The sequence below is a fragment of the Grammomys surdaster genome, unplaced genomic scaffold, assembly GCF_004785775.1.
Source record: "Grammomys surdaster isolate TR1022 unplaced genomic scaffold, NIH_TR_1.0 231, whole genome shotgun sequence".
In the NCBI taxonomy this organism is placed as follows: domain Eukaryota; kingdom Metazoa; phylum Chordata; class Mammalia; order Rodentia; family Muridae; genus Grammomys; species Grammomys surdaster.
The window spans coordinates 1,200,757-1,218,330 of record NW_021604676.1 but is presented as its reverse complement, the minus strand read 5'-3'; the positions used below and the strand labels follow the sequence as shown (position 1 = coordinate 1,218,330).

The following is a 17,574-nucleotide window of genomic DNA, read 5'->3' as shown; positions in this document are numbered from 1 at the left end:
CTTACATAGGGGAAACTATGTGGTTAACAGCGACTTTGAGCATATTGAAGTCACATTTTGTGCAGGACAAACAAGTCTGACAATGCCTTAAAATAACTGATCAAATCAACTGTATGAAATTAAATTTTAAAATTACAAGACACCATTCTGTGGAATGAAGACTGAGATCAATTGAGATCAAAGTATTCTGACACCCCAGTTTAAATACACAGCATATACATTAATTTTCTGAAAACTAGATTATCACGATCAAGGAAAAACACTATAGTTTCTAAAAATGTTGATTTGAATAACTCTAAATGGATTTTAAAATTGCAGGAAATTGGACACACAAAGGAGATAGATAAACATGACCCCAGATGCCAGTCCCTGAGGACAACCTACCTACTGCAATATTTTCTTGTTATTTCCTGATATTAACATGTTCCAGAAAGTCTTAGCTTAGTTTATAAAGCACCATGGGGGCTAGGGGAGACTTGAGGCTGCCTGACTGTGTATTTATAATACCACATGTTTGATTTTTATTGGGTGTTTTCCAGGGCTTGCATTGCCATCCACAAGACATGATATGAAGCTCCCTTTGGATGAGCACTGCCAGGAAGCTTGTCAACAGGCCAAGGAAATGAGGCTCGAAGAAGGCCATACTGGGTCAGCCTCTTTCTCAGCACCAAGCACTTTCTAGACTCCATCCTCTGTACCACTGGCAGAGCACCAGTCTAGGAACAACTCCACATGGTACAGGGAGGGCGCTGGCACACATGTCTGAAGATGTGGCATTTCCCTGAATGAGAGTTCTGTATGTAGGTGTACACAGGCATAAATATTACCAGATGATTGCCAAGAAGAAAGGCAAGAGTATTTTTAATTCAACAACTCATTACAATAACAGGAGGAGTCCAGTTCAAACAACTGCATGTACTCCCTCCAGTGTTCACCAAGGGACAGACCTAAGACAGACATTCAGTTTTAACTTGAGCACTGTGGTACCAAGTGGACAGGCATAACTAGTCATGTGGCAACTTGCTGTTTAAAGTTTTCCTAGAAGAGAAATCACTGAAAATGAGATCATAAGACAGTGCTCATAGAGGGAACATTTTCAAACAGACTCAGGGACGGATTTGCATCTTAAGTAGGACCAGCGTGAGGAGGAAGCTCAGTTCTAACACCACTCTCTTTTTTAGGATTTAAAAGGGTTTTGTTGTTGCTGTTGAAGTAGTGTTGGCTTTTATAAATTGATAAGAACAGTTGTGATGAAGTCATTTAGTATGAATTTGTAGTAACTCAAACTTATGGTGCTCCAGAATCGTAAAACTCTGGTGAGTTAAGTCAAGGTTCCACTGTGCTGATTTCCCAGAACTACTGACACCATGAAATATTTGCCAAGGATTTACTAATACTTTCTTTAGATCTGAAAAAAAAATACTCACCAATGATTTAAATATACTGTTATTTTTTTCTGCAAATGGAATAATACGACATATCAATGAAAATAATACAACTCACTTTTAACAAACATACCAGACTTTTAATATGGACTTGGGGTTTAACTATTAAAATTTCCCCTGTTAGAAGAAATACACCTAATTCATATTTCATCACCCAAAATGCTTGTGATGGTTCTGAAATCCAGAATCTATCCCACTGCCTGACTTGTTTGTAACTTGCTTCAGATGACTCAGAGCCATATCCAAACAGGTAAAATGTTCAGAAGATAATGGTTTCCATGAGTATTACTGTTAAAAACATATTACAGTTTAAGTACAATTCAAAATTGACTTCATGCAGAGACATGCTGGTTTAGGAACCATGAAAGATGTATTTTCATCTACTTTGAAGGCATTACAGGTTTTTGATATTCATATTAGGTACATTCATCCAGCTCAATAATTAATTGTAAGTCCCAAAGGTTACAGGACAAGTCAGCTCAAAGATGCATTTCTCTTTTTTAATCTCCCCCCTCCCCTGACTGCTGCATCTCAACAAGGATCTGAGGCTGATGCTCAGAAAAGTAGAATTAAAATTGTATAAAATTATATGAACTGCACACATACATACATATGTATATATACATGTATGCATATATACATATATGTGTATATCATATAGCTTTAATTCTATCTTTCTACAAATTAGGGCATATTTTATTCACTTAAATATACTTTATAATCTTTTGTGATTTTTTTTATAAGTTAAGCATTCAATAAAAATCACAGCACAAAATTCAGATCCCTTTAACAGGTGAGCATTTTCCATTTGTTTCTGTTGATACTGCTTTGCATATTTTAGTTGTAGAATTCCTGCTAGCCCAGCTTCTTTCTGGGAAAAGAACTGCAGATGTTTATAAAACAAAGAATGAGCCCTGCTGTGCTGCAAGTAGGATTCCCTCCCCCAGGTCTATGAGGCTAATAAGATTTAATTAAAGACATTCGCCATTGTGTCATTAGAGCTCCATGCTGATTGGCCCTCACAAGGCTGGATACTGTGTGTCAAAGAGTGACTAAAGGACATTTCATGTTTAAGGATGAGATGTGCAGGGCCTGGTCTGAATTGAAGCACCCACTAAAACAAGTATGTCCAACTCAACATGGCAAAGTTGGTAATGTTTTGGGTTAAATACCTTGAAGTAACACTGAATTGAGAGTCTTGTGAATTCCTTTGGCTCTTGCAACTCAGGAGCTGAGAAGATGAACATCTGAAATGGTGTTAAATCTATGCCTGTGGGCTGACATTCTTTGTTGCAAATATTGACAGAAAATAAGGTGGATGAAGGAGACTCGCTTAGACAATCATTGCCTTGAATTAGGATATCCTCAATCAGTGGTAACATTTTTAATAGACTTTGGCTGACATATTAGCGAATCTGCTACAAACCAATGACAATATTGCTTTTTATTTGATGGTAAAGAGATAGCATGCTTGTGCTTCTCTGTTAGTTCAGATTGAATTCCTGTTTCGGGACTCCATGTATCTAGCACATCCTGCAGGAGCACACCTTCGCTATCCAAGGACGATGCCTTGGCTGACCTAGAAAGAAAGCAGGTATCTGGGTTACTTAGTGCAATATAGAAACAAGGAGAAAATAAAGAAGGAGGAGAGGGAGGGAAGGGGTAAGAGGAGGAAGGAGAATATTGCCTGTGATTCCTGTGCTTCTTTCACCCTGAGGTAAAATGCATTATATGATAACCAATATCCCCATCTTATTAAGCAGGTATATACATTTTAATCTTGTATATTATTACCAATAGCTTTTAATTGTCCCAACAACAAAATCTTCCAAAATGATGAATTTGGCTTGAAATAGGCAAATTCTCCCACATTTTAGTCAGCTTAATTGTTCTTAGAGCAACCTACACAGTTTCAGTGCCAGGCTTTATAAATATTTGCTGAAGTATGGATTAAGTTGCAGAATCAAAATATACATGTCTCAAGCGTTTCAGTAGTTATCTGTGTAGGCTAACAAAGTGAAGGTATAATAAATATAAATTAATTTGAATATTCTAAAAGTGGAGCCTTGTGCTTTCATTAACTATTTTTTTTTGTATTATTAATGTAACCTGAAAGTAGTAGCTCTCATTCCTTCTGGCAAAATTTTAAAAAAGTAGGCTCTTCATTTTAATGAATATTGCACTATATATTGGGGTGTGTGTGTATGTTCCTGTGAGTCAGCCTACATTGTTATGTTGCTTTAAAATTTATTATGCTGATGTTTACATTTTCTCTTTGGGTAAATTAATTAAAACATTGGTATTGCTAAACAAACCCAGCAGGAAGTTATTACTTTATTACTGACATTGTTCTTCCTTCTCCTAGACCAGGTTTCAGCCCCAGCCGTAAGCCTGTGTTAGGTGGTCATGATTGATGCTCAGCTCAGCTCACACTGTCCACAGTTTCTGCCTCATGCATCATCATCAGGCCCCTCCAACACTAGTGTCCCGAAGCTGTCCTACTTTCTGATTCCTGGTGTTTGCTGGTGATTCATGAGACAGAACAGTAAAAGAAAAAAAAGTCCCACCTTGGCTTTTTACAATGTATCATTTCTGTGAGAATTCTAGTTTTGTTCATCAGATTCATGCAAATGTAATATTGATTGACAGTGATGTATATGGATCCACATGCACAACGTGCTACATAGAAAGCTCTAAAATGTTCTATTAATGGCAGAACACACACTGATTATAAACTACTTTGAAACTGAAGTGAAAACTTAATGAAGACATTTTATTTTTTTGTACTTCCAAATTATTTCTTGTCTACCGTTTTCCACTGACACTACCTATGTATAAATGTGTGTGTGCTCATTTATGTGTGTGGGAGCCAGAGATTAATGCTGGCTATCTTTCTTTATCATTCTCTAAGTTACTTTTTAAGACAGGGCCTCTCACTGAACCCAGAGCTCTCTAATTCAGCTAAGACTGGCAGGGCAGCATGGTCTAGGGATTCCCCTGTCTCTCCCTCCCCAGAAATATACTGAACATTTTTTGTTGTTTGTTTGTTTGTTGTTTTCACATAGATGCTAAAGATCAAACTCAAGTTCTTGCACTTCCATGGAAAGCACTTACTGACTGAGCCATCCACCCAGTCCCTGAAGTTATTTTTAAGTGTGCTGCTCCTAGAACATTTGGAGATTAAATTGTTAATTTTCTAAGCCAAGGTCTCTCACTAACACTAGCATAAAAATTGCAATATTTTGCCCTATAATTTTTATCATCATGAGTATGAAACGAGGAGAAAGGGGCCCTTTCTAAAAACAGTCTGGAGCACTGAGGTTTATCTAAACAGTAACTAAATGAACTCGAAACCATTTCTGTAAAAGCTTTCAAATTCAGAAGCAGCCAGGCCTTAAAGAGCTGGGGAAAGAAAGTCTAATGGTCCTCGAATTGCAGAAAGGGAGCTGCAAGCTTGCCATGCTGTCTCAGGACGTCTATTACCAGACATCAATGTTATCCCTATAGGTTTCATGAACAATAAATTCCAGAGAAGGAGTAGGTGGACTTCATAGGGTCGGAGACACAGGCTCAAATGTGGAATTCACCTGTGAGCCAAAACTCACCGCTGATGAATTATTTCAAAGAAAAGACATGTCCGAGGGTTATTTTCCCCATCAGACCAGACCCCTAGGTTCACCAGCAAGGTCAAAATAGCAAGAATGCTCTGGTAGACAGGTGCTTTGCCAACCTTAATGGACTTCAGGCACTCACCTGGGTATAAGGCTTGAACCAATAAAGATCAGAATGGAAAGATGGGCAAGGTACAGCCCTCAAGAGAACAGGTGAGCACGCTCTGCAAGGCCTCTGAGCTGTGACCCATATGCAGAGTGGCCCATTTATAAACAGTTCTCTCTGGCCAGCTAAAATAAACCTACTGTCTCCACACTCCACTTGGGAAGTCAACTGTGTCATTTTATGCAAAATTTTAAAAATTTCACTTACTAATGGCATTTTTAAACTAGTAACTTTTAGATAATAACTTCAGGTCTATTCAAAAATATATTTCAGGTTCTCCATGCTACCTTATGCTTCCGAATCTCTGCCTATGAATGAGGGCTGAAATCAGTGTTATGTAGCTGTAAAAGCTAGAATAAGGTTTTAGTTTGAAAAGATTTAAAAATAAAGACAGGATTTGGATTGAACAATAGAGGAAACGATACTCTTGGTATAGGGAAATCATTTTTGTTTTTCTTTTCTAAATACTCTTTAAACATTTAGTCTATTCATTTAAAATGAGGTAATAACTATATTAGTCAGTTGGCATTACATTAAACTACATAAGGGCAACATCCATTACAGTGAGAAGGCTGAGCACACTCAGCTTTGTAACCGGGTCATCTTACACATCCCTGAAGATGTTAAAGGGAACTTCAGATGGAGGGATGACATTCCAGGGGAATAAAAACAGGAAGAATGATGGCTCCAGACTTAAGCTCACTCCTTCCTACACAACTTCATTGTAAGCTTAGCTACTGACTAACTTCCCTTATTTAGGGTCTCAAATATCACCACTTCAAAGCTCCTAATTTTGGTTTCTCGTGTAATAAAGATGGGTTAATCTCTCTTAGATAAATGCCACCCTCATACAGTACATAGAGGTGTGCACATCACCAGGAAGTTGCCCATCATTGTAGGGCCCCTATACTTGGTGTGACTTTAGACTCTGAAGTTTATCTGAAGAGTAGATTGTCATAATTTCACAGCTCCAAACAGTCCCTCTGTGCCACCAAATTCCTAAAAGAAATACAAAGCTTACTCTCTTTCCTTGTTCGTTTCTAAGGTGTTTTGTCTATCAGATGGTTCTACTCTGAGGAAATCTAATGTCTTATCAAAATCTTTCTCGGCAAACAAGCACCTCTGTCAGAAGCGTCTTAATTTCTTATCCCAGAATGTTATCCACACGAAGAATAATAAATAATTCATGTCACTACCTCTTTGTTGTGTGTCCCTGAACTGCACAGAGCTGGGAGGCTGACAGCTGGGTCAGGACCAGGCACCCAAGATCTGACATGACATGCAACTAACAAGTTCCTTTCAGTTTATCCCAAAAGAAGACAACGGTCCAAAGTGCAGAAAGAAATCCCGAACCAAAATGAAAGAGCTTCTTTCTTTTTCCCTAAGTGTTTGCTATGAGCTGCTTTCCGACCCACAAGCCCTGGTCATTTTACAGGACTGCCCAACCCCCTTTCTTCCTCACACTTGCTTGGCCATTTACGCCTGGCTACGGATCAATATGAGCAATTCTTGGAGAAATACGATGTCTCCATGACAACCAAGCCACAAATTCTCAGTGGAAGGCAGTGAGACCAGTAGCCAACCCTCCAGAGGTTTCTAGGCCTATAAGGGTAAGATGTCTTAAAATGCAAGGATGGACAGAAGAAAAAGCCAGAGCAATTCATTCTTTATTACCAGTTTAATGATACTCGATGTATGGACTGGTACTCATTTTTTTTCAGACTCTTCCCCAGGTCCTGTATTTTCTAATTACTCTTGCTTTTTTTTAAACATGTTCTTTTGTTCATAACTGTCAGACGGTAAAAGTCATATCTGAATTTTACTCTCAGTCCACTTGTATTAAGGCATGGCGGAACTGCTTTGACATTTGAAATGGCATCATGTTGATGCATCATGTTACAAACAGCGAGTGCTTAAAGTAAACACTGAACTCTAAAGATTTAACTTCTTGACAAAATGCGTGATGTGAAACAGCTCATCAAGAACTTTAAAAACATAGCCAGAATTAGACAGTTTCAGTCCTGACTAGAAATAATCTAAGAATAATTTTTAGTATAGACAGTTAACATTGCCATCACCCCTCCTTTTTAAGGTGAAACGAACTGACATTTTCTTTGGAGTGTTATGTCAGGGAGCAGAGCTAATTTGTTCTTTAACAATTTCTGTCATAAAAAGATGCTGTATCTCTGTGCCCTAAGATGCAGAAGAGAAAGCATTGTTGGGATCAGGCATGCAGTTGCAGCTCAAATTTTGAGGGATCTTCGTGCAGTGGAGGGGGCTGAAACACACTTGCCATCACCGCTAGGTCTATTGGGGTTCCAAGATGACTTAGGGGACCTGACATAGATTGCAGGCTACACCTTTCACTGAAAATTAAATCTCAGTATCTCTCCTCCGGGAAGGATCAGGGGACTGTTTGCAGCTGCCCACCCTGTCAGGGAAGGCGACACAATTTGGAAATCTCTTAACTAAGCTGACAGCCTACAGAGAGGATGAATCAAAAATATGATGCAAAGATCAGCGTGCAAAGATGTCAGAGGGTGGAGGGATACCATAGCTACGCAGAAGAAATGTCCAGCCGGGAGAAAGAGCTGACTCTCTCAATCATGCTAATAGGGTAGATACTAGTATCTCATAGCTTTTGTAACCCAACATTGTCATTCGGTTTTTAGTAACAATTCCTTTTTTTTTCCTTTGTAATTAACTAATCATTAAAATTGGGCATGCTTCAAACCAAAACAGAATCAAAAGTCCCTGTTAAATTGTTCTGGCTATCTTTTCTTGGTACATTTTCCTATCTTTCCTTTACACAAAGAGACACAAGCAACTTTGACACAGAGTAAATCTTCCTTCCTGATTAAGGGTTCCGATTGTCCTCGCATTGTTTGATCATATCCAGCCCTGTTTTGCTAAAGCCCTTTCTCCCAGTCAGAGTTCTGTTTGAACAAGGAAAGGTAAAGAGATTCTAGTGGCGGTGATTTGTTCCTCTCTGCTCCCCATCTCCGCATCTCTGCTTTTCTCTTGTTAGATCTCATTATTTGAAATATTTGAAATGTCAACATTTCTCTACTTTCCAGCTTCTGTGTGGATTAAGTAGTTTAGTTTAGAATTGATAATGAACTAATGGTGTCAGCTTCCCTTCTCCGTCATAATGTCTTTGTACTTTGTCCAACTGAATTCTTGATGAAAGAGGAAAAGATAACAGCCCCACACTGTGACCTCCTGGGGGGGGGGTGTTAATTTGAGAGTGCAGCTGCTAAGAGCCAGCAGCTTTCCAGTGTCCTCCCCCACACCCTACCAAGGACCCCAAAGCTGTGTCAAATTTATCATTTTATACTTGACTATGTTTAAATGGTTTCCACCTGCACTCTCCGACTCTTCCAAGACACATCTGTCAAGAATGTCCTCTGTATCTTGGAAGTTTGCCGAGTTCAAGTCGTTGCCATGCTTGACCGGACTGACTGAAGCTGTTAAAAAGAGAGAAAGGAGAGAGAAAGAGAAAGACAGCCATGAAAAAGTAGCAGTGAACATCATTAGACCATTTCAGACTCACAGATAGTGCGGGTCACACTATGGAAACACAAATAATAAATTGAAATAAAGTGTATCCTCTAAGTATTTATTGGCAGACACGTAATTAGTTGAAAAATCCATAGATGTGACTTTATCTCAGAAGAAAAATAAGCTTCTGGCTTTGGCTTAAAAGCTACATAGCTACAAAGTGACAAAGTGATGCTTTCGAAGTAGAAATCGTATTTTTAATGCATAAATCTAAAACAATATAGTCAATTAAGAGCACATGGGCACAAAGCAGAGAGCATCAGCCAACTCAATTAGAAAGCCCAGCTCTGCCCACAGTGAAGCTCCTTCTGTAGGTCCAATCACAGAGCCAATTCTTTGTTTGCACTTGGCTCTTTCTTTATCTTATTGAAACCCATGGCACCAAACGTATGTATGCAAAAAGTCTTAAACAAAGGAAATCTTCAAGTATAAATGAATGCATTTCACATGAGGATAAGAGGGCCCAGTGTTTGTAACAATAGGTTACCCAAAACCTCTTTACAAGAGCATGTCCTAAGTAGATACAGGAACTAGAAGCGGAAGCTGGCACCTGGCTCCAACACTTCCTATAAGTTTATTATCAAACCCAGCTCTTCAACATGCAGATTCAAATATCTGTGATTTTCCACAGGTTGAAACACTTGCTGTGAATGACATACTCGAAAAACACACTCTCCTGTTACATTTTCTCTAGTCAATATCTGCCAGGAAAGGCAGGTCTACTTAGCATGAAGGTATTCAGTGTACAGAACAAACTGGGTACCAAGCACACAGAGCAGGTCACACCCACTGATCTGAAGCCAAATGCACATATTGTTGAGGATATACATTCCTGAAAAATGTAAACTTGTACACATCTCTGTCTATATATATGCTTACATTTACACATATGTATATGTCATTTAGTATATGTACTAATATAGGTATGTAAACATATACAGTTATCATTGCTTCTCTCTATACATGCATACACTTATATACACATAAACTACTGAGTATACACATATGCATGTCTATACTTCATATGTGTATATGCACATATACACACTACTTATTGTATATATACATTCAGATCTATAATTACACATATACACTATTAAACTTTCTATATAGTAATATTTATACATATACACACATTATCAAATATATATAATTCATATGCATACAAACATACTACCATATTCACATACTTTTAAATGTACACATAATATATACAAACATTCATTTATATACATACAGACACTTACTACTAACAATATATGTATACTTATATAAACATGTGCATTTGCATATATATACATATCATACTACTGAGTGTGTACATAAATTCAAATGCATATATATAAGCAGTAGACTCTTATACTTCTTATGTTTCTATAGTACATGCTACTAGAGTCTTCAACTCTTGATAATATATCATCTTTATAAGTAACCAATGCAATAAACAAAAATACCTACATAGCTCATATAGAAAGTGGTCTTAGGCTCAGGGTCACTGTTTCTAAACCCTCTTCAGGACACGAAGGAGCCACACAGAGCCAGGAGCCCGCATTGCTTCACACACGGGATAAGTGACATCAAAGTGTACTGCTGGAGCCCTTCAGGAATCAGCAACATCAGCACTCTGGGCTCCCACTCTGTGTGCTCAGACCTGAGGCCCAGCAGTGACTCTTTAAACGAGGCTGGTAGCAATTCTAGTCACATATTCCCTGCAGACAGGGTCAGCAGCCCTCTGGGAGCACAGAGAGTAGCTGTATTGTGAATGAATAGTGGGCAGTCTTTGGAGTTGCCACTTCCTGAAACCTTGCCTTTAAAAGCAAACACAAGGGAAGGTTGAAATTCTTAGTTTAAGTAAATACACCTATATTTTTATTTTGTACATTTGGATTTTCTGAATCTCCACCTCTCATGTGAAGGCATATATACAATAAGTAGTGTGTATATGTGCATATACACATATGAAGTATATACATATATATGTATACTCAGTAGTTTATGTGTATATAAATATATGCATGTATAGAAAGTCTAAGTCAAAGTCTGTTTCATTCATTTTCTATCATGTGTGCAACAGAGCCTGGGCCACAGGGATTATTCTCTAAGGATTTCTGAAATGAATGAGTGAACCAGGGACTGAAGCAGAGGGGCCAGACTAGCTGTTCTCATAAATCAAGAGGATGTGTTTTCAAGGATGTGTGTTCAGTTAGACCCATGAGAAGACTACCATTTCATACCATGTGGCCAAGTCTGTGATCTGCAATAAAATGTGCCCTGATTGTCACCGATGAGGCTTCCTTAAATACAATTTTCCTCACTTTAAAACGCACAGGTTGACTAGTTTTGAACTCACAGATTTTTGTGAGGTGTTTAAGGGGGATAGGTAAATGGAGCAAAGCTACAGGAAACTATTACACTAGTCAACATTTATAGTCTTTTTACATAGCTTTTATTTTCAGGTATCTTATAACTTTCTGAAGTAGTGATGGTGGTGTTGACAATAAGGGGTGGGTCACACAGAACAATCTTTTGCTAAACACCCATGCAGTTGTGTCTCTGTTTATCTGGGCAAGCATGTTGTCCTTATCATCTAACGTACTATCCTTTCATGACTGAACACCTTTCATCATCCATCCACTTAGTCATCCCTCTAACATATCTTTACCAAGAACCCATTATTAAAAATCCTATTCTGGTGAGTCTCTACCCCCTTAGTCCTGAACTACTGGCTACAGGTAGAGTCTGGGAGAGGAGAAGCAATTGTTTGCAGTTGTGTATCACCAGCGGACTCCAATGAATCATTCCGATCCATGGCCACATAGAAGTCCCTGGGCAAACTCAGGGAGACACACACACACGCACACACACACAGTATAGGTTGTAAGAATGAGATTAGAGGGTAGGGGTATGAGATTAGTGTACTACCGTGTGAAATTGTCAAAGAACATATTTAATCAATAAAATATGCTACTGTTAATTAGAGCCCTCCAAGGGAAGAGGGCATGGCATGAGAAGAACCTACAACTGTTATGAATGGCAATAGATTAGATCCAGCATGAGAAGATCTACCAAATGATTCCAAAAAGTCAGATCAGATTTTTCAGGAACTGAATCCAGCAGGTATCATGTAGTTACCCTTTGCCTTGACTTCTGATTTCTAAGAAGTTTGATTCTTCTGAGGGTCAGTGTTGAAGAAGGTTATTCAGGTATCTTCCTTATGGCAGATTAGTCTTTAAATCTAAAGTGATATATGATTCACCATCCTTTCCTGGGTGGTATACAAAATATCCAATTAAACTTAATTGTGGAAGAAGGGACGATGTGTGTCAATTGGGAATGGCAGGCTTCTGAGAAGTTCATTACTGCCAGTCTAGCTTTTGTTGGTTTGTTTGTTTGATAGGCTAATCCTTGTGATTGCCCTTTTGGGTGCTTCCTGTGGTGTTTTCCTCATTAAACTCTGACATGATGAGTGGCTGGGGTTCCTCTAATGAACCATTTCAAAACCAGTACAATCCAAACACATTGATTTGGTGCTTATTATGGGGATAGCTCTTTGCTGGACCACAAGGGGTAAAGAAGTGAACATACTTTCAATGGACCCTCATGCAACTTGTGATCTAGTTGATGTACAACTAGCAAAATTAGTCAGGAGCTCTAGGGCCCATGCTCTAAGGGTGACATGCCTTTTAGGAGGGGAGAGAAGGTCTGTGATGTAAAGGACTAAGGAGGTGAGGTTTGACCTAGCTGTCCTTGAATGGGATTGTGGGATAATCAATGGGAGTCATTCACACCAAAGAAAAAGGCCTAGATACAGGTTTGGCCAAAGACTTACTAAATATGTTATGCAACAGATATGTTTGATACGCTGTACGCTTGGGATATTTGAAATGAATTCTCCATATTTGCCTCTTGGAGCTGTCTGTGAATTGCTGTTGTTGGCTAATTCTTCTCACCTATGGAAGTAGTTATAGACAGACTTTCTTCCTTGACCTAGATAGTCAATAATTTGCTCTTTACTGATGGAGGGCCCATTTATCACAGTAGCCATCCTTTCACTATACCTATCGACCTTTCCTTATCAATACCACAGTCCATTTGGAGCTCATCACTAAAGTTCTTGGGTGTTTTCGGTAGTTTTTGAAGGTGTTTTTCAGAGCTTGGCAGAGAGGTGCTTCTGACATCAATAATACCGTGCAAATGGCTAGCCTCATCTTCGGCTTACCATCAGCTGTTTATTTCCTCAGGAATGGATTGTGAAGCCGTCTACGTCTGGAGGCTCGGGAGTCCAAAAGACACACTCTTCTCCTAGACAGATCTCCAGTAAAAGACGGAAGTCCATTCCATTCACTAACAGAAGGGCAGCTGTTCCATTTACTCACCACATGCTTTGAAATATCGACAACCAAAAGGCTGATGCTCTGAATATATTTTCAAAATCTCCAGCTAGTAGATACAGAGAGGAGTCTGTGTGCTTTACATGAAGGTGCGAGATTATGGTACCTCTAATGAGTTTATTTCTAAATCCTAAGAAATGAAAGATTCCGACAAAGACAATAGAAAATCTCTCTCTCTCTCTCTCTCTCTCTCTCTCTCTCTCTCTCTCTCTCTCCCTCTCCCTCTCCCTCTCCCTCTCCCTCTCCCTCTCCCTCTCTATCTCTCTGTTCCTTCCTCCATCCCATTATATGTGTGTATGTCTGTGTATGTGTCTGTGTGTCTGTGTGTGTATAGGTTTATATGCACATACATGCTCACACATGTAGAGACTGGAGGTTGATATCATGTGTCTTTCTTAATAGCTCTCCACCATATTGTTTTTTGAACCCTGTCCATCTTTTATGTGGGTGCTGCAGACTGAACTTGGGTCCTCATCCTTGAACAGCAAGTACTTTTACAATCAACCATTTTTCTAGCCCCCAAAACCAGTAGTTTAAAACTATATCCCGAATATTTTATGAAGACTCTATGGGAGGATTTATTGTTTAAATTATGTGGTGACATGGCCACACAAACCCATGTGGCACCTTCCACAGGCCTCTGGTCTCTATTCTGACTTTTGTTATTTTCTATAAACTTCCTTCCCTCCCTCTTTTGAACCATTTGTAGAACAATGGCATTTAATGTCAAAGGCAGCTTAGCCTAGAATATTAATTGCCTTTGTTATCACTGTGACCAAATTCAGAAAAAAACACATAAAAGAGGAGACTTTTACTTTAACTCATGATCTCAGGGAATCTCAGTACCAAGGAAGAAGAGGCACAGGAATGCATGGGTGGCCAAAATATGTGGCTGGTACTCTTTGCATCTTTGCATGGTAGATAGGAACTCAAGAAAGCTAAACCAAAACTGGAGGTAGGAAAAGTTCTCAAAGGCCCTCTCCAGGGACTTGCCTCTTACACACTGGATTCATGTAACAAAGATTCCATAGTTTCTGACAAGCTAGGGACCGGACAAAGGGTTCAAACACATGAGCCAGGGAAAGAACCTCTCTCACTCATTCCACTCCTAGCTAGAAAACAGTTCTAGGGGGTATGCTGGCATGCTGGATGAGAGAATATACACCACCAATAAAAACTTCCAATCACTCCACAAATAGTGCATGATCTTTCCAGCTAAGCTAATACTGACCAAGCAGAGTTCTTGTTGACAATTCATAGCATTCTGCCATTGGTGAAAAACATAATAAAAAGTCTTTTCAGAGAGATACTCTTTCCCTATACCTAATGGAGCAATCACACACTGCTCATAAACTCTCCCAAGATGATGATTGTGTAACATCCCTCATGTCAACCTACTTAATTTTGAGTTTACCAATGAAGCTGTTATTCTCCTTACTTGCAAATTAATGATTCTAAAAAGATTACATATAAAATATTTTCAACAATCCTGTGAATTATCTAACTTTAAATTTAAAACTGTAAAGCCAATTATTTCTAATTATCTTTTTTTGCTACGTGCTTCAGTAAAAAAAAAAAATCTATGTTGCTTATGGAGTGAATAAAATATGCATCAAAAATTATTTCAATATAATGAATTAGAAATCATTTAGAAAGATATCTCAGGGCTTGGGAGATGGTCTATTGGTTCAGAGCATGCACTACTCTTGTATGAACTTTTGTTTGGTTCCCAGAATCCAAGTCACATAGTTCACAACTGTCTGTAACTCCAGCTGCTGGATATCTAACTCTTTCTTCTGGTCCCTTTGGACACTACGCTTCCATGCATACCCCACTCCCTAGTACAAAATAAAATCTTAAAAAACAACAACAACAGCACAAAGATTCATTTGTATGTGCAGGTTCTTTGGAATTTCCACAAGAATGATACAGTTTTAACTGGTAAGAAGATGAATTTTTCAAAATGCTTTGACTAATGATTATTGTCAGTATCCATACCCAGGTGTGTATAATACTTACTGAATTCAGTATATAAAACTGTGTTTATATGTTATTTTAGATAATCCAAACATGGGGCAACAGAGATGGAGGATTCCTAGGGCTCACTGGCAGTATTCCTAAGGATGACACCTAAGGTTGTCCTGTAGATGTCATATGAACATGTATAGTATATGTGTGTTCACACACACACACACACACACACGCACTGTGTACTGGGATATGCATGTATACACAGAGATAAAAAATAATCTTGTCAAATTACCTGTCTTGTTCCCAGCATCCTACATAACAGAAATGATCACTTAAGAAAAAAAAAAGGACCCAGAAACATCTTGTCTTAGAAGACTATCTCAGACTACAGAGGTACATGGGTGGTGAACAGCTTTCAAGTGCATACAGAGATTAGCTTTTGTATTTTCATGTAATTTAAGTTTGTTGAAAGTCATTTTTCTCATAAGGACCAAATCCTCTAGTAAATATAGAAGTGCATTACCTATGCTTGCTGTTCAGAACCACAAGAAAATATGAATTGGAAATCAAGAATAGATTCCAAAGGAAAAAATAAACAGGCCCTCATATATTGGCAACTTGAAGAAAGAGAGACCCTGGGAGGAAATTAAAGGAATCTTCAGAGTTTGTTTTTGAAAATGAGGAAGATCAGAAAAACAAAGCATACCTTTCAATAAAATTAAAATCAAACCAAACCAAAACAAAACAAACAAAAACCAAGCTAGCCTTTGAGACCAGAGATAAACATGATTTATACATGAACTTAATAAGGACTACAGAGTGCAATTTAAACCATCACAAAACCTGCAGCTCTCCATAAGAGAAAATAATAGTAAGAGCCCCCTCTTGATCACTGGGAGAAGAGACAACTGCAGAAATTACATGAGTTCTCAAATCCATAAGTCCTACAACTCTCCCCATGCTGAAGCTAATGTAGGACCATCAGTATGAGAAGAATGCTCACAGGGTAGTCAATCCTCTGCTTACATTGGTCTGTATCTCAGGAAATAATTGTCCCAGATTGTTAATCATATCAGATGATACTTCCCCTAGATAGGAAATAGAAAATAATCAAATCATGTCACCTAGCCTATGCCTTGTTTTCCTTTTTTAATGGAAGAAAAGAAGGAAGGAAGGAAGGAAGGAAGGAAGGAAGGAAGGAAGGAAGGAAGAAGGGAGGGAGGGAGGGAGGGAGGGAGGGAGGAAAAAGATGTCTAAGTTAGAATATTTTGAGTCATTAGTCTTATTTGCTGTGAAAGTGGTAGTTTTGTTTGATATCAAAGTGGGAAATCTTACTAAAATGGGAGACATGCTGGATACTAATAACCTGCTTTGCAAAGACATTACAATCCAATTTAGAATGAGCATCACTCTCCCATGCCCTGTCTCCAACACATGCATTCACACTAGATGTGAGAAATATAGGTGGTAGCTGACATCCAATTTTATGGTTATACATATGAAGCCATGTGTTTTAAAATGTTCAAGTATTTATTAAAAGATAAATAGTAAGATGGCTTCTCATATCCTAAAATAGACAATGCATCATACTCAGGCTATTTGAATGATGCTCTCAAGATTTTGTTATCCCCCAAAACACAGAACTGGCCTTTATAGATGGGAGAGAGTGTGCTTTATACACTTATTACTCTTTTTTTTTCTTTTCTTTTCTTTTCTTTTCTTTTCTTTTCTTTTCTTTTGTTTTTTGTTGTTTTTCAAGACAAGGTTTCTCTGTGTAGCTCTGGCTGTCCTGGAACTCACTCTGTAGACCAGGCTGGCCTTGAACTCAGAAATCTGCCTGCCTCTGCCTCCCAAGTGCTGGGATTAAAGGCGTGCGCCACCTCTGCCTGGTACACTTATTACTCTTAAGATAGCATCTCTTTATGTTGCACATATCACATTTGAGCTCATAGTTCTCCTACTCTGTCATCCCAAATGTTAAATGTACAGATGTGTACCACCATACATCTCTGAGAGTCTCAATTTAATACAAGATAATCTATAATAAAAATAAAATAAATATAACCCAAGGAAAAGAATTAAAGCAAGCATGCAAATGAATAAAGAGAAACTGCTCCCTATAATCTAGGAAGATGTATAAAGGAAGAGTCACGCTCAACACAAAAGAGGTATTACCATAGTTGGAGAACAAAGAAATAGTAAACAAAGGCCAAGAGCTGTACAGATAGAGGCTTCCAGATAAAACAATTCCCTAGCTTATGGTAAAACACCCCTTGCTATGTTTTAAAATCGTGTTAGTAAAATGCATAGATGTAAAAGGTTCCCAAGTCATACAATGTTAAATTGAATCAATGAATTGAGAAACCACTGTGAGACAGTAAAAAGACAAGCTGCACACACATTAACGACACACTTACATTGTGGGAAGC

General features: G+C 38.4%; 1 protein-coding gene across 1 annotated transcript in view; it reads right to left on the bottom strand.

Moving 5' to 3' along the window:
* Positions 1-1,484: 1,484 nt before the first annotated feature.
* Positions 1,485-17,574, bottom strand: part of Wdr72 (WD repeat domain 72) — a 164,871-nt gene continuing 148,781 nt past the window's right edge. The window contains exons 19-20 of the mRNA XM_028773615.1: positions 8,585-8,689; positions 1,485-3,024 (exon numbers count right to left, since the gene is read on the bottom strand). Of these exons, the coding sequence (XP_028629448.1) occupies positions 2,969-3,024; positions 8,585-8,689 (161 nt within the window). The 3' untranslated portion in view covers positions 1,485-2,968. The remainder of the gene's footprint in view (positions 3,025-8,584; positions 8,690-17,574) is intronic.